The sequence below is a fragment of the Dipodomys ordii genome, unplaced genomic scaffold (genome assembly GCF_000151885.1).
Source record: "Dipodomys ordii isolate 6190 unplaced genomic scaffold, Dord_2.0 Scaffold40, whole genome shotgun sequence".
NCBI classification, from domain to species: Eukaryota; Metazoa; Chordata; class Mammalia; order Rodentia; family Heteromyidae; genus Dipodomys; species Dipodomys ordii.
Genome location: NW_012267256.1, coordinates 11,487,368 through 11,509,087, shown reverse-complemented (window position 1 = coordinate 11,509,087; position 21,720 = coordinate 11,487,368). Strand labels below are relative to the sequence as shown.

Sequence of the window (21,720 nt, the reverse complement as noted above, 5' to 3'; positions counted from 1 at the left end):
CTGTGGCTCAAGTGGTAGAGTGCTAGCCTTGAGCTGAAGAGCTGAGGGACAGCACCCAGGCCCAGAGTTCAGGTCCCACGACTGGACCCAAAAAAAAAAAAAAGAGAGAATGATGGTAGTTACAATATTCAGGGTAACTTACATACGTGGAAAAAGAAGTGGGAAACTACAGGGTGACCGGTGGTGAAAATAACAGATGATCAAGATACACTATATATACATGTATGCACATATTTGGCTGTAACCCCCTGGTACACCCATTTGAAGATCTAAAAAAAAAAAAATAAGGAAAAAGCCAGGTATTTGTGGCCTACACCTATAATTCTAGGTATTCAGGAGGCTAAGATCTAGAGGATTGAGGTTTGAAGTCAGCCCAGCAGACAAAACCAAAAGACTCTTATCTCCAATGATTCAGCAAAAACGTAGAAAAGGAGGCATGGTTGAAGTGGTACCTTATTTCTCCAAAAACAGACAAGTGGCCGATGAGCACATGACCAGAGACCAGTATCAGCAGCCATTAGCAAGGGGAATGCACAGCACATGGACATCACAATGGGATGTCCTTCGTGTCCCCACAGTGGCTTCCAACAAAAGACAGATCATGTTGTCCAAGCAAAAAAAAAATACATGGAGGCCCATGTTTCCACCACTGTAAGAACTGGACAATAGAACAGCTAAGCTACTTCAGGAAAATAACAACCCCTCCAAATGTTTTCTTTTTGTCGAACATGGGACTTAATTCAGGGCCTGGGCACTCTGAGCTTTTCTCACTTAAAGCTAACATTCTACCATGTGAGCCACAGTGTCACTTCCAGATTTCTAGAGGTTAACTGGAGATAAAGGTCTCATGCACTTTCCCACCCTGGCTGGCTTCAAACTGCAATTCCCCAGATCTCAGCCTCCTGAGAATATAAGATTGCAAGTGTGAACCACCAGTCCCTAGCCCTCTCTAAATGTTAAACAGAGACACCGTGAGACCCACAGTTCCACTCCAAGGTAGATACTGAAGAAAAGGAAATACACACACACACACACACACACACACACACACACACACACAAATTAGCCACAAATGTTCTCCATTAACTAATCAACACGTGAACAAAATGTAGGTATACAGTGTCCTGTCTAATCAGTGATCAACAAAGCATGGATGCATGCTGCCACTCGAATGAGCCAGAAAAACACTGGGCCAAGGGACAAAACCCAACCACAGGAGGCCACAACAGTGTACATTTCACCATGGGCCATGTCCAAAAAAGGTAGGGCCAACAGGACAAAAAGTATCAGTGGTCACCCAAGGCTACAAGAAGGAAGAAGTAGTGAGGAACTTCTGAGTGTAGATTTGGGGGAACATGCATATGAAAATGTGTAGAATGTATATTCACAGCTGTGAATACACTCAACTCCACCTTAAGGGGGGAGAATTTTATGACATATAAATTATACCTCAATAAAACTATTCTTCATACGGAGTATGCCAAGTACAATTTCTGCCTTTTATTTACTGAGAAATAGATAGTAAAAGAAAACAGGTAAGCGAGGCTCAAGCCTATTATTTTAGCTACTAAGAAGGCTGGTATAGATCAGGCACAGGCAAGAAGCCAGAACCTATCTCAAAATATCCTATGCAAAAAGAGCTGGAGGTCTGGCTCAGATGTACAGTGCTCTGAATTCAAACCCCAGTACGGTCAGAAGAAAAAAAAATGAAGGGTGAACAGATGTACAGAGAGATAGAGAAAATATAAGGTAAGAAATGAAGCTGGGAGGAATTAGCGCTGTGGCTCAAGTGGTAAAGCACTTACCTTGAGCTGAAGAGCTCAGGGACAGGGTCCAGGCTCAGAGTTCAGGCCCCACAATCAACAAAAAAAAAAAGAAAGAAAAGAAAAAGAAATGAAGCTGAGAGCCAGGCTCACTTCTGTAATCTTAGCTACTCAGGAGGCTTAGATCTGAGGATTGTGGTTCAAAGCCAGCCCAGGCAAGAAAGTCTGTGAAATTCTTTACTCCTAACTACCAGAAAACCAGAAGGGGTACAGTGACTCAAAGTGGTAAAACGCTAACCTTGACAAAAGAATCTCAGGGTCAGCATCCCAGGCCCTGAGTTCAAGTCCCAGAACTGGCACCAAATTAAAAAAAAAAGAATCTTTTGGGAAAGACTGCTGGGTTTTATTTTAGGAGGTTTTCTTCCTTCCTTCCTTCCTTCCTTCCTTCCTTCCTTCCTTCCTCTCAGATTTCTTTCTGCTAGGGTTTGGGTTTCTTGAACTTGTTTTGAGAATGCAAGGCTGGCACTTTACTATCTGGGCCATGCCTCCAATCCAGCTTTTGGCTGGAAATGGAGTCTCACAGACATTTCTGCCCAGAGCTGGCTTCAATCCACATGATCCTCCAGGTCTCAGCCTCCCGAGTAGCTAAGATTATGGGAATGAACCACCACCTGGCTAACCTTAAAGCACTAAATAATTGTTCTTAACATTTGTTAGGACACAAAGTCCTTGAAGAATCAGATAAAAAAACGAAAAGCAATCTTCTAAAAGAACTGCAGATGGGAGTTTAGACCGAACAACTATCCTGGACACCATCTGAAAAAGCTTTAAGGAAGCTCAGGATGGAGCAGGTGATAGAGCAAAAGGTCCTGAGTTAGAAGATCCCCGGTGCCAGGACCAAAATATAAAAGTAAGAAATGAAGGGCCCAATGACTAAACAAAAATAGGGACTCTTCTGGAATCTATTTCTGAACCAGAAAGGGATAGGGAAAGCACCAGGGCTGAAGAGCTAGACTCAAGGTAAGATTGTTACAGAGGCCCCGGTGTCTCAAGGCATGTGTCACAGGAAGGAGGCGCCTCAGAAGAGATTCTTCCTCACACGCTAAGCTGCCACAGGAATCTGCCCCACAGAGGACAACTCCTGTGTAAATGCTCTCAGAACTCAGTAAATTCATTCCAGCCCCCCGGGTACAAAAACTGGGTGCTCAGCTGGTTCCCCAGCTCCTTAAATGACATGGCCATCTATCAAACAGGTGTCTTCTGCTCCGGCCAAGTCTGTAGCTTGTTCTACTCCTAACTGTGTGTATTATAAGCCAGTATCCAGATGTGATGCACTGATAGCTAAAAGAAAGCAAATGGGCTGTCAAGAATGGAAAACTATTCACAGTGCCAAAGAAAATAATAACAAGAAACAGATTATTGAATTTTCACAGACAGAAGTAAAAGAGAGAGGAGAGAGAAAGGAGGAGAAATGAAGTCAGTGCAGATTAAATATGGAGAGTTGTAAGCCAATTATAAAAGATCAAAGTGAACAAGAAGGGAGGAGTAGCCTTATAAGTAACTGAGATAGGAGACCTTGGGAGAAATACGGCCAGAGGCAAATCATTACAGTTTACAGAAAAAGTAATCTAGGGATGAATTTAGCTTTAGTGAGGAATTCACCAGAGGCCACAATGGGGAGCAAGTGCACAGAGACAGCAAACAAAAAGCTCTTTATTTAAAAATAAATTAAATAACTAAAAGCACATAATTCTAAAGGGAAGAAGAAAGCTGACACATAACACATAGAAAATTACCAATTAAAAAAAAGCCAGCTCCTGAGCCCAGGTTGGATTTCCATGTAGCCAACCCTCTGGGCCAGGAGGTTCCTCACTACCCTAATAAAAGAGAAGAGGAGGTAGAAGTTGTTGTATCAGTAGAGCAATACCCTTGTTTCATACTGGTACTTATATTAAAAAAAAATTCTGAAATTACAGTCAGGCATGGTAGTATATGCTTATAGTCTCAGCTCCTTGCTAAGGTAGAAGAACTACTTGAGCCCAAGAGTTTGAAGCCAGTATGGTCTATATAGCAAGACCCCCATAGTTCAAAAGCAAAACAGTAACAGTTCAACTCTCCCTTTACTAAAAACCACTCTCAACCATTAGTAACTCTTATCAGATTCTCTCAGCTGCTTATACCAATGATACTTTAAGTCTTAGTATCTTTCATTTATATTTCACACTCTGCTGCTTTTTTTTTTTTGTCAGTCCTGGGTTTGGGGCACTGTCCCTGAGCTCTTTTGCTCAAGGCTACTGCTTTACCACTTTGAGTCACAGCACCACTTCAGGTTTTCTGGCAGAGTAAAGAGACTCGTGGACTTTCCTGCCCTGGCTGGCTTTGAACCTCAATCCTCAGATCTCAGCCTCCTGAGTAGTTAGGATTATAGGTGTAAGCCACCTGGCTTCATTCTACAAGTGTTTTTAAAAAAATGTAATGCATATATTCTTTCAGTGGCTTTCCATAGTAAGGCTAGGCATCTGAGAAGATGAAGTTCTACGCTTCAAGGGGCTAGCAGAGCTTAGGAAGGATGGCACATAGGAAATACAGTGGATGCTGAAGTCTGGATTAATTTACAGCCATGTGGATTTCAAAGCTGGTAACTTCTTAGGGACACAAACAATTAAGACATCCAAAGCCTCTTTTCTGAGGGCTAGGGACTGAACTGTGAGTTAATGCTGCTGGCTTTAGGTTGGTTTTAAGCCATAATACTGGGAAGCCATGCACCAGTGGCTTACACCTGAAATCCTAGCTACTCAGGAAGCTAAGATGTGAAGATCACAGTTCAAAGCCAGCCCAGGCCAAAAAAAAAATAAAAAGTCCATAAGACTCTTAACCTCCAATCAACCAGCACAAAGCCAGAAGTGGGGGTGTAGCTTAAGGGGTACAGTATCAGCTAAGGGACAGTGCCCAGGTTCTGAGCTCAAGTCCCACAACCAGCACATGGTACACACTCCTCCACTCCTCTCTCTCTCTCTCTCTCTGTTTCTCTCTCTGCCCCCGCCCCCCGCCCCACTGTCTCCTGGGGACACTGTGTCAAACAGTACAACCCAAAAAACTGCAAAGGACAGTTTAAGATTGATTACACTGGTCTGTAAGATCCAGGGTGATTCCTGTCTTTTAGCATTCCTAAATAACATGTGACAAATGACTTTAGTGTGTTTGCTGGTACTGGGATTAAATTCAGGCCTCACGCTCTCATTCAGCCTTTTCCCTCGTGGCTTGTACTCCACCACCTAAACAATGCATCCACTTCTAGCTTTGTGCTGCTTAATTGGAGATAAGAGGCTCAGGGACTTTGCTGCCCAAATTGGCTTTGAACTGGGATCCTCAGATTTCAGCCTCCCAAATAGCTAAGGATTACAGGTGTCAGCCATCAGCATCTGACAACAAAACTTAAAAGGTGTAAGAATGTACTAAAAGCTTATGGTATAGATGAATTTACACATAAGAAAATGAAACATGAATAACCTCAGTAAGTGCTATTGATAACCTAAGCACTTACTGACAAGCTGTCTCTTAAGGAAAAGGGACAGAAAAGCAAAGGTGCGCTGGGCACCAGCTGTTTTATTCCCTGCACGTACAGACAAGCTGTTTGCCTAGTCTCCCAGCTGTGATGATCATGATCTCCACATCTGGGGTCAGGAGGTTTCCTGTAGCGCCTGAGCTCTGGCTACCAGTCAGACATGTTGAGCTGAATCTCAGCTCTGCCACTCAATCCACCTGTAAATCCTCATTACTGGGCCCTCCTTTCTTTATAAATGGAAGAAATAGTCTCTATCATACAGGATTTCTGTAAAGATGAAAGTGTAAATAACAAGACAGCCACGAGAGTTATCTGACACAAGGAAGACAGTGCAAAACAAAACAAAAGAACCATTCACACTGGAATTATTGCTAACGCCCGTGGAGACGGCTGGGAATTAAACCAGTTACACACTGGTTTAAGGAGCAAAGGAGAAAGGCCAATGAAGAAGTATGATCCACAGTGGCACGTGAGCCCTCCAATGACAACCCGCGCTTCTTCCTGTCACTCTGGCTCTCTGGCAACACCCAGATGTCGAGAATTTCTTTCCATGGCTTAATTATCCTTATTATGCCTTGATTTCCCTCCCCTCCCCTCCCCCCCACCCCTGCTTATCCAATTTCCCCCTGCTCCTAGATGCAAGCTTTTGTTCTCCATCAAAGTCCTCTCTGCTGCTGTAAATAATCTCTCTCCCTCTTTTATATTACCTTTCAAATATTTATAGACTGTTATTCTCCTTCTCTCCTGGCCATACATCATTTTTTGTTGCCCTTCCTCTCGATTCCCTCTGGTTTATCTACATCTTTTGGAGAAAAACAAAACCCCAGGTGCTTGCTGATGAAGACTGCACCCTCAAAGCGAACAACCCCAAACCCAATATGGCTCCCTATTCAAAGCCACACAAAATTCTTTGATGTGTCGCTCACTCCTTTACTCCTATAATTCATCATTCCACCTTGCAGATAAACATGGAGGGAAAGTGATAAAGGAGCTGAACTCTGCCCTCATCAGGGAGACGATGGGGTTCTACAAGGTAGCCACTCCCAGGACGACCTGCTAGGGACAGTCTCAAATCCACCTTGAACTGGCTAATGAGGAATTATGGGCACTATACAATGCTTCTACTCATTACTTCCTTACCGGCCTGACACATTCAGTGTCAGCGAATTAATTGAACACTAGTGTCCTTGGAACTCTACTGATTAAAAAAAAAATCTAACAGTTTATTTTTCAAATAAGGAGAGGTTTGAAAGTGTTAGCTTTTTTTTTTAAGGGAAAACTCCTAAAATTAAACACTTTAATATACTGCCTTCTGGCTGGGCAAGGTGGCTCATGCTTGTAATCCTAGCTACCGGGGAAAATAAAGGATTGCCAGCATCTCAGTTTATGGCCAGACTAGGCAAAAAAGTTTCCAAGATCCCCTATCTCGACTATTAAGTCAGACTCAGTGGGGTACACCTGTCATTTCAACTTCATGGGAACTGGCCATAGATCGCAGGATCAGAGTGCAAGATAGCACAGGCACCAACCTGGGCAGGAAAGTCTGTGACACTCTTAGCTCCAATTAACTACCAAAAAGTTACCAGTGGCGCTGTGGCTCAAGTAGTAAAGCACCAGCCTTGAGCACATATACTCAGGGGACAGTGCCCAGGCCCTGAGTTCAAGCCCCAGGACCCTAATGGGGGAAACAAAAAAGGAAAGAACTTTCCCATAGCTATCTTACATTTGATAGAAAAAAAGGGGGGCGTGTCATCTCTCATGACACAGCTGAGGGCCACAGCCAATCTAGGACATAAATGACAGAAACTACATACCCATTTCATAAATGAATAAAAACCACAAAGAAATTCAGTTACCCAAATCAAGAATGGGGTGAGGACTTAAGCCAGGTCTCTAGACCTTGTATTTTAAGATTATTCCAATGGGATAGAGTTTCCCTCCCCAGGGATAGTTATCAGAATAACAGCCAAACTCTTCTAAGAGGTATCACAATCCTGAAGACCTTTGGTTAAGCTTCTATTACCATGTGCTCTTCTCATGGGCAAAACCAGGCACCACCACATAGTACTAGTAACAACACCTGTTCTACACCTATGCAGACACTGAGCCATCTGTAGGAAAGCTCAAGGTACGTGAGGTAATGTCTTCATGACTCCATGGCTCTTTCTCTCTCTCTTTTTTTAACCAGTCCTGGGGCTTGAACTCTGGGCCTGGGCACTGTCCCTGAGTTCCTTTTGCTCAAAGCTAACACTCTACCACTTGAGCCACAGCACCACCTCCAGCTTTTTCTGTGATTAATTGGAGATAGGCTTATGGATTTTTCCTGCCCGGGCTAGCTTCAAACCACAATCCTCAGATCTCAGCCTCCTGAGTAGCTAGAATTATAGGCGTGAGCCATGGGCACCTGGCTTACTTTTTTCTTCTTATGAGAGAAGAGTCTTACTATGTAGACCAGGCTGACCTCAAACACAGATTCATCCTCCTAAGTCAGATTACAGGTGTATACCACCATACCCACTTTAGGATTTGCCCATCTTTCAGAGGTCCCTATGCTGCTCATGATGCAAAGATACAACCCTTCAGACTCGCCAAGAGTCAACACCAACGCAGTCCTGACAATGCTGTGCAGCTGCTCTATCTAGGGAGTGCCACTGACCATGGCTACCAAAATGATGTCAGATCTTACCTCCACAGACCTCCCAGCCCACTCCTTCCTCCCATCTACCTCCCAACACCCCTCCAAGCAGCTTTCCCCTTAGCTAGGGCAATGGCAGACTCCACATCAATCTTGGTTCCCACTAGGTTTCTTGACCCCCCCCCCTGGCCTTGCACACAGCAGCAGAGAAATCCTTGAGGAAAGTAAATCAGGCAGTGCTGTTCACTGCTTCAACACTCCAGTGATTTTCCAAGGCATGCTAATAAAATTCCAACCCCTTCCCCGGCCTACATGCCCTGGCATGCTGCAGCCCCCACCGATGCCACCCTGCTCACCTGAAGACACTTGCCTACCTGCCTGCTGTCACCTTGCTGCCCCCAGCAAGGTGAGTGCGCTTCCCCCACACCCTGCCCAGCCAGGTTGATTACCGCTCAAGACGAGCTAAATTCAGGTTATTCTGCTCAGAGGCCTTCCTTCCTGGATCACACTATTTAAAATGGCTACTGTGCAATGGGTCACAACTCCCTTTATCCTTGTTTTTCCTCTTCACTTCTTTATTCACTGATATGCGTATTTATCAACTGTCTCAGTCTCCTATAAATATACCGATCCAGGAGATAGATATCTATATACCATACCTAAAGTCTGGCCAAAAGTAGCTGCATGCCAGGTGCCGGTGGCTCACACCTGTAATCCTAGCTACTCAGAAGGCTGAGATCTGAGGATGCTGGTTCAAAGCCAGGCAAGAAAGTGCACGGAACTCTTATCTCCAATTAACCACCTAAAAGCCAGAAGTGGAGCTAAGGCTCAGTGGTGGAGTGCTAGCCTTGAGCAAAATAGCTCAGGGACAGCGTGGAGACCCTAAATTCAATCCCTGTGACAAAGAAAGAAAAGAAAGAAAGAAAGAAAAAAAGAAAGAAAGGAAGGAAGGAAGAAAGGAAGGAAGGAGAGGGGGGAGAGAGGGAGGGAAGGAGGGAGAGAAAGAAAGAAAGAGAGAGAAAGGAAGGAAGGAAGGAATGGAGGGAGGAAAGAAGGGAGGGAGGGAGGGAGGGAGGGAGAGAGAGGGGGAGGGAGGGAGGGAGGAAGGAAAGAGGGAAGGGGACGGAGGGAGGGAAGAATGGAAGGTGGGTGGCACAATATTTGTTAAATAAATCAAACAGGAAAAATAGAATGGAGGAGCAGAAAGAAAGGAGGAGGAGTTCTTGCTCAAGACAGCAAACTGGCCAGCAGAGATGAACTCAGTGCAGGTCAGCAAACATGTACTGGTGTTTGATAAATGCCATCTCAACACTAAACTAATGTATATAGTTTATGTAAGTCCCCAAAACCTTGATGCAAGAGTTAAGGAAAAAATGTAAAAATATTAAAAATATTAAAAGTCACCTGGAATTGATATTGGATAGCTGAAGCAGTATGTGGGAGATCTTATTGGTAATAAACAGAAAATCTGCTATCACTATAACTCAAAACCAATGATTTCTTTATTATTATTATTATTGTGAAAATACCGTATAGAGGGGTTACAATTACATGGGCAAGATAATAAGTCCATTTCTTATCAAGCATTGTTGCCTCCTTCTTTGTTTCCCCTTCCCATCTCCCATCCTCCCCCGCTGCCCCAGACAAAGTTGTAAAGTTCATTTTCGACATAACGACTTGTACATCTCATTGTTGCAATGGGTCCACCTGTATCCCTATTTAAACCATTTGTTTTTTCCCTTCCCCTCCACAAATTATACCAACATCAAATACAGTGAAAGCAGGGCAAGCCAGATATTTACTATATCTTTTAAGAGTCTCTTAAATGGTTTGGAATTGTTTTGTTTTGTTTTTGGAAAACACGTTTAGTGGTATCAGAAAATAAACCAGATTAGCAATTATGAAGTCTGGCTTCAGAAATAATCAACTCGGTATGAAATGTAATTTGTTCGGCAACCGTGACCAATATTTGTGTGAATTTTCACCAGTGAGTTTTTATTTATCAACTGAAAAGACAGAAAAGCAGATATGCACTGTGGGGTTTGTGAAAACTACAAATGGATATCTGAACAACAAAGAACCAGTAAGCTAGGCACTGGTGGCTCAGGCCTAGGGGATCTAAGGATCACAATTTGAAACCAGCCCAGTTGGGAAATTCCATGAGACTCTGAAACCCAACAAAGCACCAAAAAAGCCTGAAGTGGAGATGTGGCTCAAGAGGTAGAGCATTAGCCTTGAGAACAAAAGCTCAGGGACAGTGCCCAGCCTGAGTTCAAGCCCCACGCAAACACACAAGCACACTCACACGTGTGCACACACACACACACACAATTAAGTTTGAAAGAGTGAGCAAATGCAGTCATTATGTTCAATGTACAATATATAAAAATTGAACCTTGTAACTTGAGGGTAGGTACTCATAATCTGACTTATGGAACTGTCACCTCTTCGCACAACTACTTAATAATAAAAAGTTTAAGACTTGTGTGAATTTGCTGCAGCCCTCATACACTGATGGTGGAAAGTGGAGACACTTTGAAAAGTAGTATCAACCACAGGGTTACCATTATGAATCTGCCCATTTCCCTCCCTGATAAGAGTAAAACATATATTCATCCCAGACTTTTGCACAAACGTTCACAGCAGATTCAGCCACAATGGCTAAAAAGTTTAGGTAACTTCTATCACCTGATAAATAGAAAACAAAGCATACAGTCCAGCCACACAATGGAATATTAGTTGGTAATAAAGAAATGAAGAATGAGCCAGGTGCAGGTCGCTCACGCCTGAAATCCTAGCTACTCCGTAAGCTGAGATCTGAGGATCATAGTTGGAAACCAGCCTGAGCATGAGAAGCTCATGAGATGCTTATCTCCAAATAACCACAAAATGTTGGAAGTAGAGCTGTGGTTCAAGTGGTAGAGTGCTAGCCTTGAGTAAAAATGCTCAGGGATGGCACCCAAATCTTGAGTTCAATTCCCCAGCACTTACACACATACACACACACACACACACACACGTAATAACCAAAATATACACACACAAGTAATAACCAAAATAATAAACCCATGTGACAACAGGCTAAAACAAGCCATACCCAATAGGTCCTTATCTCGAAATTAAATGTCTTGAATATGTGAAATGTCTAGAACAAATCTATTAGTGGATGCCTAAAACTAGGATGAGTAGCTAGGAGTGACAGCTAATGGGTGGTTTCCTTAAGGAAAGGCAGTAAAAGCCAAGAACTGGTGGATCTTACCTATAATCCTACCTATTCAGGAGGCTGAGGTCTGAGGATAGCAGTTTGAAACCAACCCAAGAAGCAAAGTCTTGGACACTCTAATCTCCAATTAATCAGCAAGAAAGTTGGAAGTAGAACTGTGGCTAAAGTGGTAGAATGCCAGCCTTGAGCAAAAACTCTCAAGAACAGCACCCAGGCCTGGAGTTCAAGCCCCAGTACCAGTACAAGAAAAAATTTTAAAAAGGAAAGATTGAGACACTAGAGCAACAGGTGATCAAAATGGCCACTACAACGTAACGTTTTCTTTCATTTAACCTTAACTCCGATTATTGCTTCAAAAAACCTGGAAATTTCTTAAGACTCTCAAAAGTAAAACTCGGGCATGATTTTATTTGAAAAAACTTAAGAGCATTTCCTATTCTACTTGAAACTGAGAGGTTTTTTTGTTTGTTTGGGTTTTTCTTTTTTTTTGCCAATCCCAGGTCTTGAACTCAGGGTCATACATTCACTTGGCTTTTTCACACAAAGCTGGCACTCTACCATTTGAGACATACCTTCGCTTCTGTTTTTTTACTAATTAATTGAAGATAAAAGTCTCATGAATTCTTCTGCTCAGGCTGGCTTGAAACCAGGATCCTCAAATCTCAGCCTCCTAAATGGCTAGGATTACAGGTGTAAGCCACAAACACCAGGGTAAAAGCTGACTTAAATCACCTACGAGTCATATCATGTAGGTAGCCAGAACCTTTCAAAAATAATTTCCCAATCCAACTTAATGTAAAATGCTTTTTAACTGTTCATTTTATTATAACACTGTTTTCTTTCCAGTTTTGGGAAGCTGCAAATATAAAAGGTGAAATGTTATTTTAAATGTGAGTAACTCCAAAACAGGGCAAGGTAGGGCAGTAGCAATACTGTGTGACAATATTGCAGCAGATACATGCTTTGCACACTTGTTCACACTCACAGGAAGCACACCACCAAGACTATGTGCTTGGTGTGTACACCAAGTCATACGTACACCATGATTCCACGTGACAACTTAGGTTCATCAACGGTCATGACTGCATTCCTTTGGTGGGAAAATCCAGGCGTGAACAGGGGTCCAGGAACACGTGAGCCATCTCTGTACCTTCCCTTCCCTTTTGCTGTAAACCTAAAACTCCCTTTAAAAAAATAAAGTTCTCTTTTTTTTTGCGAGGCTTTGTGCTTGTTTCAGCTTGCTAGGCTGGGGCTCTACCATTTGAGCCATACCTCCAGCCTGATTTTTTGCTGGTTACTTTGGAGATGGGAGTCTAGTAGACTTCTCTGCCTCAAGCTGGCTTCAAACCTCAGTCCCCCTAAAACCTCTTGAGTAGGTAGGATTATAGACATGAGCCACTGGTGCCCGGCCTAACGTCTACTTTTCTGCAAACACAAATTCAGTTTCTGTTAGTGGTAAACCCTTCCAATAGACTCTACTTCATTCCCAACGGCACAGCTCCTGTTTATAACGTACTTAAATAAGCAACGAAGACACCCAGGGACCTGTGTTCCCCACCACCTTACCCCCGCTCCTTTCTCTGGATTGAAACAACTGAAGCAAAGATGTTTGAAGAAGGGATCCCTCCACCAGTAGCCCCAAACCTGAGGGGAAGGGGACTAAAACCTGGCCACTGGGTCTCAGGGGAGGCAGAAGCTGCAAGGGAAAGTCCTAGACGGAGGGAGGTGGCCTGATCTGGGGGAGGGAGGGTGTGCGTGTGGATGGAAGTCCAGGGTGCTGCAGAAGGGAGGGCCAGGGCATGATAACATTCAGGCTCTCACAAAGAACCCGCTTGCAGAACTGGCCGACAATGCAGCCCTTCATCCACTGCTTTTATGCAGAGGAGACACGGAGACACACTATAGGCATGCCACAGCAAATGCACTGGGAAGACTGGTATTCTATGGGGGCGTATAAAAAGGGAGAAGGGCATGTCAAATATAAACTTAAAGTAAAAAGGGAGCCCAGATGTTGAATGCCTGCCATTTAAAAATAAACAGCTGTTAACTTCTGAAAAAAAAAAACATAATAAAGCACACGTTAATGCTAAAACTCAACTCTCACACACACAATTAGCCTCACTCAGAAGACACGCACCAGTGCAATCTCTTCCAGCCTCAGTGAGGGACTACCGGTCAGTCTTTTGGTCCATCTAACCAGTCTTTCACTAAGGGCTGCAGACAGCATCTTCAGCATCCATTAACTCACTTACCGGCCTTGGCTCTCCAATAAAGGACACACAGCTTGGTAAATCCAATATCCTTTGAAGTCCCAGAATTCAGTCAATAATCTTGGCAGTAATTCTTACACATTTCTCACCCTTGGCACTTTACGGAGCCAAAAGGAGATAACTAAGAAATGTCAAGGACATACAAATCTACTCAATTTTACCCAGCTACCCACAGAGAAAATGCTAAAGACTCGAGGCAGCAGGTATCAGGAGGCAGAAGGTTAGTAATTGCCACAGATGAAACAATTGAAAGGTCTGACTAGCTCATGACAACTCCTATGACGTATGCTTTTCACTAAATCCTTTCAAATCCAGCCCCTCTATAACTGTACAATGGAATTTTAGACCACTAAAATATGTCATGTTATACTAAATGAAAACAAAACACCGTATTGCAACAAGTGAGGGCATTAAACCCTTCTGATGTTAACTATTATATATGTATATAAGAAGAATAACCTGGTAGCTCACACCTGTAATCCTAGCTACTGAGAAGGCTGAGATTTGACCACCTCAGTTCGAAGCCAGCCTGGGAAGGACAGGCTGTAAGATTCTTCTCTCCAACAAACTACTGAGAAATAGCTGGAAGTGGTGGTGGTGTGGCTCAAGTGGTAGACAACGCTAGGCCTTGAGCAAAAGAAGCTAAGGGACAGCTCCCAGGCCCTGAGTTCAAGCCCTAGGACTGGCAAAAAAAAAAAGAAAAGAAAAAAAAGGAAAGAAGAAGAAGAAGAGGAGGAGGAGGAAGAGGAGGAAGAGGAGGAGGAGGAAGAAGAAGAAGAAAGGATAATGAGACAATCTACAAGCACCAAAGCTATCACGAGAATTGCCTGCTTGGGGTGGGGGCGGGGTGGGGGGAAACCAAGGTCTCTCCTAGGAATTACATTTTGCGTTCACTCTCAATGTTTACCATCTACCTAAGTTGACTGTTACTCTGAACGAAATAGCAATAGAAGCTATGTATGTGTTGCAGCAAGCAAGGGAGTTGACCTCATTTCAGGGCTGTCAGTCTGTCTGGTTTTCTCTTTCTGGCTCTCTACTTCCCTCTTTTTTCCTTTCTCTCTCCTTTTCTGTGTTTTTGCAGTTTTATTCTACTGTCATCTCCATTTCCTGCTGGCTCACAACCTAATTTGGAAGTCACCCCTCCCAAGCCAGAGGTGTGGTGGAAGTCTGTAGTAGATTCACCATCTGTGTACCATCATGTGTGTTCCTGGCCCCCAGAGCTGGGGAAACATCGTTCTGTGGAAATGAGGTGGAGCCTCCCAGAGCCACACTTCAACACCTGTACCCAAGCAAAAGAGCATAACACACACGGACAATAACGGTCTCTTCCCTTCAGGGTATTGATTTTAGCTCAAAGGTATGGCTCTAAGGCAGTCCGCTCCTGAGTCAAGCAAGGGACCTGATTACATTCTTCTTGAGCTGAACCCTGTCTTTCACTCCCTCTCTTTCACAAGACTCCTTCTGTATCCTTCTCAGTGACCTTTTCTCATGTTCTGCCATTCCCTCTTTTGTCTTGTGAAGAGCCAAGTTTGGAAACTATATACTAGGTGTATACTGTGAGCAACCAAATGCGCCAAAAAAAGAGAAAGAAAAAAAAAAAGAAGAGTACCAGCTCAGCTTTTCATTTTTAACTTTATCATGGTACAGAAGCCACTACAAATGTAAAGAACTTGCAGTCAAAACCTAATGTTGAATGAATGAATTCTGTTGGTCATAGGGCTTGAACTCGGGGCCTGGGCTCCATCCCTGAGCATTTTTGCTCAAAGCTAGTGCTCTACCACTTTGAGTCTCAGTACCACTTCCTGTTTTCTGGTGGTTTATTGAAGGTAACAGCTTCTGGACTTTCCTGCCTGTGCTGGCTTTGAACTGTGAGCCTCAGATCTCAGCCTCCTGAGTAGCTAGAATTATAGGCATGAGCCACTGGCTCCCAGTTTGTTTAATAAATTTTTGACATTTCCCCAGCAGAGAGCTAAGCTCTCAGATTAGGAAGGTAAAACACCAGCATTGCATGCTGTCTGTGTGGCTTAGCTCTTATGGTCAGCATACAGGCTACATTCATTGCATTTCAACTTAGGACGTTTTCAATTTACCCTGGGCTGATCTGGATGCGATTTCGTCCTAAGAGGAAGAGCTCCAGTAACAACACACAGACAAATACACACATACACACACCTACACATACACACCTACCTGCTTTCTTCTGTACAATAACCAGGACTCATGAGATTTTTAAAATCTCCTCTCTTCTTCTTCCTTTGTTTTTCTTTCTTTCTTTTTTAACTGATCCTGGGGCTTAAACTCTGGATCTGGGTGGTGTCCCTTAGCTTTTCCACTCAAGGCTGGCACTCTACCACTTGAGCCACTAGGCCACTTCTGATTTTTTTGGCAGTTAATTGGAAATAAAGAGTCTCACAGACTTTCATGCTTAAGCTGGCTTCAAACCAAGATCCTCAGATCTCAGCCTCTTGGGTAGCTAGGATTACAAGCATTGAGACACCAGTAGACAGCAACTATGGTTTTATTTCTAAGGAACATCTTACTTATTTCAAATAAAAATGCAGAACATGGGCTAGGTGAGCGCTTGCCTTGCATGCTTGAGGCCCTGGGTTCGATTCCTCAGCACCACATAAGCAAAAAAGAAAAAAGCTGGAAGTGCTAGCCTTGAGCTGAAGAGCTGAGGGACAGCGCCCAGGCCCAGAGTTCAGGCCCCACAACCAGACCCCCCCCCAAAAATGCAGAACATACACACACATTTATATAGGCTTCAGTACTATCTTCAGTGTCAGGTATTCACTAGGCTTTTTAAAATGTATCTAAGAGGGAGGGCACTACTGCATTTAACTGCCACGACCCTCAGATCTTTCTCTGGTAGAGTGTGTTATAGAATGTGTATAGAAATGTGTCATTCAGCATGACATCCCTCAGCTGTTATGTGGCCACCAAGCACTTCAACTGTGACTAACTCATTGGAGGACGGAGCTCCAGGTCTTTTTTGCAAGATGGAAGCAGATGGACGAATCACAGGCTTTCTAGTTCCACTTGGCCAATCACTTTTCATCACCGCTAAAACTTAGCACCGCCTACCTTACAGAGTGACTTGGGAAGGAAGGGAGGTGAATCAGTGTACACATGAGCCCCTCTGACAGCAATGAGCTCCAGAAAGAACACAAGTCAGCCTGGTACCCCTTCCCATTCTTCCCCAAACTCATTCCACCTTTGACTCCTAGGATTTGACCTGCCCACACCCTTCCCAGACAGAAACCTTGTTGGAAAAATAGATGTCCAATTCTAGGAAGCCTCCACCCAAGAGGACCTCAAAAATGGAGTGGAAGACAGAGATGAAATGTGAATCCTTCTGATGTTCTGCAATTCCACTTAACTGTCTCTATTAGAAGCCACGGCTTTCTCCAAAGGCGGCATCCAAAAGCGAACCTCCAGAAGTATAATGCTTAAAGAAACTCCTTGAAGCTGGGCACTGGTGACGTACACCTGGAATCCTGGCTACTCAGAAAACTGTGATCTGAGGATCCTGGTTCAAAGCCAGCCTGACTAGAAAAGTCCATGAAACTCTTTATCACCAACGAACCAGCACAAAGCCAGAAGCTGAGTTGTGGCTCAAGTGGCAGAGCACCAGCCTTGAGTGAAAAAGCTAAAGGTTAGTGCCCTGGCCCTGACTTGAAGGCCCAATAAACCGGAGATGGGGAGAAAGGAGGGAGGGAAGGAGGGAGGGAGGGAGGGAGCAAGGAAGGAAGGAAGGAAGGTGATGAGGGAGAGGAGAGGAGGGGAGGGGCAGGGAGGGGAGGGGAGGGAAGGAGAGGGAGAGAGAAGAAAAGAGAGAGACAGAGAGGAAGAGGGAGGAGGGGAAAGGAGGGAAGGGAAAGGTCCTTGAATCTCAGGCAGCTTTTATGGCTACAGCCCTTCTTCCTCCCCCAAGCTACCCGCCCTTCCCCTCCCCCCCTCTCTCCCCCCCTCCCTGCCCCTTACCTGAAGCGGCGCTGGCCGGGGCGCTGGCTGGCGCGGGCTGGGAGGAGCTGCTGCTGCTGCTCTCGCCCATGAGACACTGGTTGCCACCGTTGTTCTCTCTCTTGACCAGCAGCTCGGCCGCGCTGGGCAGTGGAATGGGGTGGCTGATGCCCAGTTCTTCCTCCTGTGCCTGCTGCCTTCTCAGGGCCACCTGGGAGCACAGGACAAGGAGTCACCCCCAGCACTGCGTGCACCTCACCTGAGCGACTCTGCTAGCACACCGGCACCACGCTTCCCTAGTTCTGCAGGTGAATGACGGCTGAGCATCCTCAGTTCTCTCATTTCTGTGGCCCATTTTGGCCAGGTTATTACGCTATGCAGCTAGAGCTAGAAAATGGTTTAGAACCAGAAGTACCTGTTAAACAAACAAGCCTATCAGTACACCAGGAAGGAAGGGGGACCATGGTGGATCTGTGAAAACTGTGCATCAGCCAAGGGAGAGCTTTCAATCCCAATATTAAAACTAAGTGTAGTAGTGCACACCTGTAAACCCAGCATTTGGAGCCCGAGGCAGGAGGATCTGGAGTTTGAGACCAGCCTGACTACACAGTATTATCCAGGCCAGGATCTGTTAGACAGTGAGCCCTATCTCAAAGACAGACACAGACTCACAGACCCACAGACACACACACAAACACACACACACACACACACACACACACACACACACACACGGGAAAAGAGGGGAAAGAAGGGAGGAGAGAGAAGTGATAGAAAGGGAGTACTGTTGGATTAGGACAGAATTGGATCACTCATTCAATCATTCCACACAGAAATACAAAGGCACTGTACTAAGAAGCTGGGCCATCAAAATTAGACTACAGTCCAAGGTTCTTGTGCCTCAAAAGGAGAAAAATGGAAGCAAGCAGGCATGCAACTACAAGACAATAATGGAGAGGCATTATGAAACCCTAGAGAAGAAGTTCAGACAGAAATATCACAGAGGCGCCGGGCGCTGGTGGCTCACGCCTGTAATCCTAGCTACTCAGGAGGCTGAGATCTGAGGATCGCGGTTCAAAGCCAGCCCGGGCAGGAGAGACCGTGAGACTCCTATCTCCAATAAACCACCAGAAAACCGGAAGTGGCGCTATAGCTCAAGTGGTAGAGCGCTCACCTTGAGCTGAAGAGCTGAGGGACAGCACCCAGGCCCAGAGTTCAAGCCCCATGACCGACAAAAAAAAAAAAAAAGAAATATCACAGAGGCTAGGCTGGGAATGTGGCTTAGTGGTAAAGTGCTTCTATAGCATGCCTGAAGCCCTGGGTTTGATTCCTTAGTACCACATAAACAGAAAAAGCCAAAAGTGGTGGTGTGGCTCAAGTGGTAGAGTGCTAGCCTTAGCAAAAGATGCTCAGGGACAGTGCCCAGACCCTGAGTTCAAGTCTCAGGACTGGGAAGGAAGGAAAGAAGGAAGGCAGGAAGGCAGAAGAGAAAGAGAGAAAGAGGGAGGAGGGAGGGAAGGGAAGGAAGGAAAGAAAAGAGACAGGGGGAGAGAGAGGGAGGGAGGGAGGAAGGGATGAAAGGAAGATCAAGAGAGGAGGAGAAAGAGATCAAAAAAGAAAGGAAGAAGAAAAGAGAGAAAAGAAAGGAAAAGAGAACTATCATTAATATGTAAGAATCAGCCAAGGCAAGATTTAAACAGAACATTGAAGAGTATGTATTGAGGAGGACTTTGACAGGTAGGAGAAAGGGAAAGAAGAATCTGGAAGTAGATCTGCAGGAAAGACAGGGCTGCTTGGGAAACCCTCAAGAGCCCAGGATTCCAGAGCTGGAAGGATCGAGGTGTGGAGAAGCAGATGGCTAGAGGTTAGAGGAAAGGCTATAGAGAAGATCAGGGGACTGGGGCAAGGAGAAAGGGAGAGGAGACCTTTTGGTCAGGAATAGAAAGATCAGGAATAGAAATAGATCTTTTGGTCAGGAATAGAAAGCCACTACTGGGACACAGGGGGAAAAACTTGACATACTTATTAGAAAGTCTTCACTTTATCCTCTTTTAAATAACATTGTTAAAAGTTGAAGGGGGAAAAAGGCTTAAAGAAAATACTAGATGTAACAAAAGGAGTTTCTACTGAAATTGACCATCAGTGCTCAAGAGAAAAGGGAAAATGTCTGCAGTACCTCAGAGACTCAGAGACAAGCTGAAAGCTGAGACTTAGGTAAATTAGAAATGGGACTGTATAATGTTTTAGAAAAACTGCAGTCCAGAGCTAGCTGGTTAGGCTGAAGATAATTTTTACTTTCATAAGCAAAGGGGGTCTTCAACTAAAAAAAATCAAATAATAAACTCAAGCAATTATTCAAGACTATGGAAGTGAAGCTGTGGCTCAAGTGGTAGAGCATCATCATTCTCGAAAGAAAAAGCGAAGTAAGGGACAGCATGTAGACCCTGAGTTCAAGCCCCCAAACTGACATACTGGCACACACACACACACACACACACACACACACACACACACACACACACCTTTTTTTCTGCGTTTAACCAAGAGGCTTTAAAACAAAGTATTAATGACTTTGACCAGAAATAAGGTTTTTTAAAGAAGTTCAAACACTAAAGTATACCCCGACTCACACAAACTTCATATACACACAAAACGCACAAGTTCTGCCATAAATTCAAAACATTGATTATTGAAAGGTTAGAAAAGTTTATTTAAGCAAAAAGAGGGCATTTGGTTAAAAATCAATTGTTTTATGTGCAAGATCAATTTCAGGCTATTTTAGGGTGATTAAAAAGTAATCGTGTGGATTTTTATGGGTTTTGTGTCTGTGTGTGTCCAGCGATGTTATTTTAAATGTGGACTTTTTAAGGGTTCATCTAACACAAGTACAAAACTTAGGGTCTGTGGGAAATCCTCCAGTGTCACAAGGAAAAAACAATCTTGAGTTGTTCTCATTTCAGCAGTCTCTTCAAAGTTTGTCCCTTTAGTAAATCAAGATTATTCAAAATTAATGTTAACTCTAGACCAAACATTTTATTACAATTTGTGGAAAATTCCATCCTGTTAATACGGTTCACATTACACACATAAGCCAGCTCCTGTGTTCATAGTATTTCTTATCTACCAGTTTAAGTCAGAAGTTCCTCCTGTTTGTTTTAAGTACTCTAAATGTGTCAAGTTCTAATGTGACATCAGTGTATTTTTTTTCTTACTATTATCCAGGCTGAAACCTATGAAGGAAATGGAGAAACTGATTTTTTTTTACTGCCCTTCCAATATGCGTATGTGATTTAAAAACACCTTTTTAAAAACCGATGCATGTGCAAAGAATATAATCTTTAAGCCTCTGTGCAGCTCTACCCACCCTCTAAAGTCACCCCCAAAGGAAGATATTCACACAGTCCTGATCCCAAGTTGAACATGGCTAACAAACTATTCCTTCAGTTACCTTTTCATGCTATAGATCCCGTCTCAAAAAGATGAAGCTGCTTTTAGCAGGAAAGAACGCACATCACTGCCTTCTTTATTTAAAAAAAAATCATTTTTTTAGAATAACCATGGCATGAACTATCTCCGTGAAGAGGCCAAATTACTAGCCAGCTGGTTCAAGCGATGAAAAACAAAAGCAGACCAAAACTTCAAACCTGCCCACGTCCCCAGCGCGTGCAAACCTTTCTTTATTGCAGTGGCAGCAGACTTTATCTTTAAGATATACATTTATTGCAAACATGCTGTACGGAGGGGTTCCAGGCACACTGAGCAGGGAAATGAGTACATTTCGTAGCGGGCTGCAGACTTTTAAACGCCAATAAGTCCAAGGCGCTCAAAATGGCCGGGACGCCAAATGCGCCCCAGGCCGCCGCGCCCCGCTGCGCCCGCGCGCATCACCCGCGCCCACCGCGGCCTGTCCCAACCGCCCGCCACCGGGCTCAGCGCAGCAGACCTCCCTCCCTCCACCCAGGCCGGGCAGCCCACGGATCCCCGAGAGACCGCCTTATCTAATAAATGCAGCTCAGCAGAAGGAGGAGGGCATCAGGCACCCCGAAAGTCTCGGGTTTATAAACGGGCTTGGGAATCCAGGGCCCCCACTCCGTGCCACCCGCTCCAGTAGAGCCGACCGCCCCTCTCAGAGGCCAAGGGGCAGGGGCTAGGATGTGGGGGGAACTTCCATAGGCGCGGACCCCGCAACTCTTCCCAATCCTGACCCAGGGTCAGAGATCGTGGGAACTCCTGGAGGGGAAGAACCCCGCAATGCTCTGCTTGGCAAACGGGGAGCCGGTGTCTATGTGGAGCGCGAGCGA

At 44.5% G+C, this 21,720-nt stretch overlaps 1 protein-coding gene across 1 annotated transcript in view; it reads right to left on the bottom strand.

The window, feature by feature from the left end:
- The window catches only part of Dmrt1 (doublesex and mab-3 related transcription factor 1), a gene marked incomplete at its 5' end in the record, with an annotated part of 98,818 nt that extends 81,170 nt beyond the window's left edge, over positions 1–17,648 (bottom strand). The window contains one exon of the mRNA XM_013018407.1: positions 17,441–17,648. Within this exon, the coding sequence (XP_012873861.1) occupies positions 17,441–17,648 (208 nt within the window). The remainder of the gene's footprint in view (positions 1–17,440) is intronic.
- Between the last annotated feature and the right edge of the window lie 4,072 nt (positions 17,649–21,720).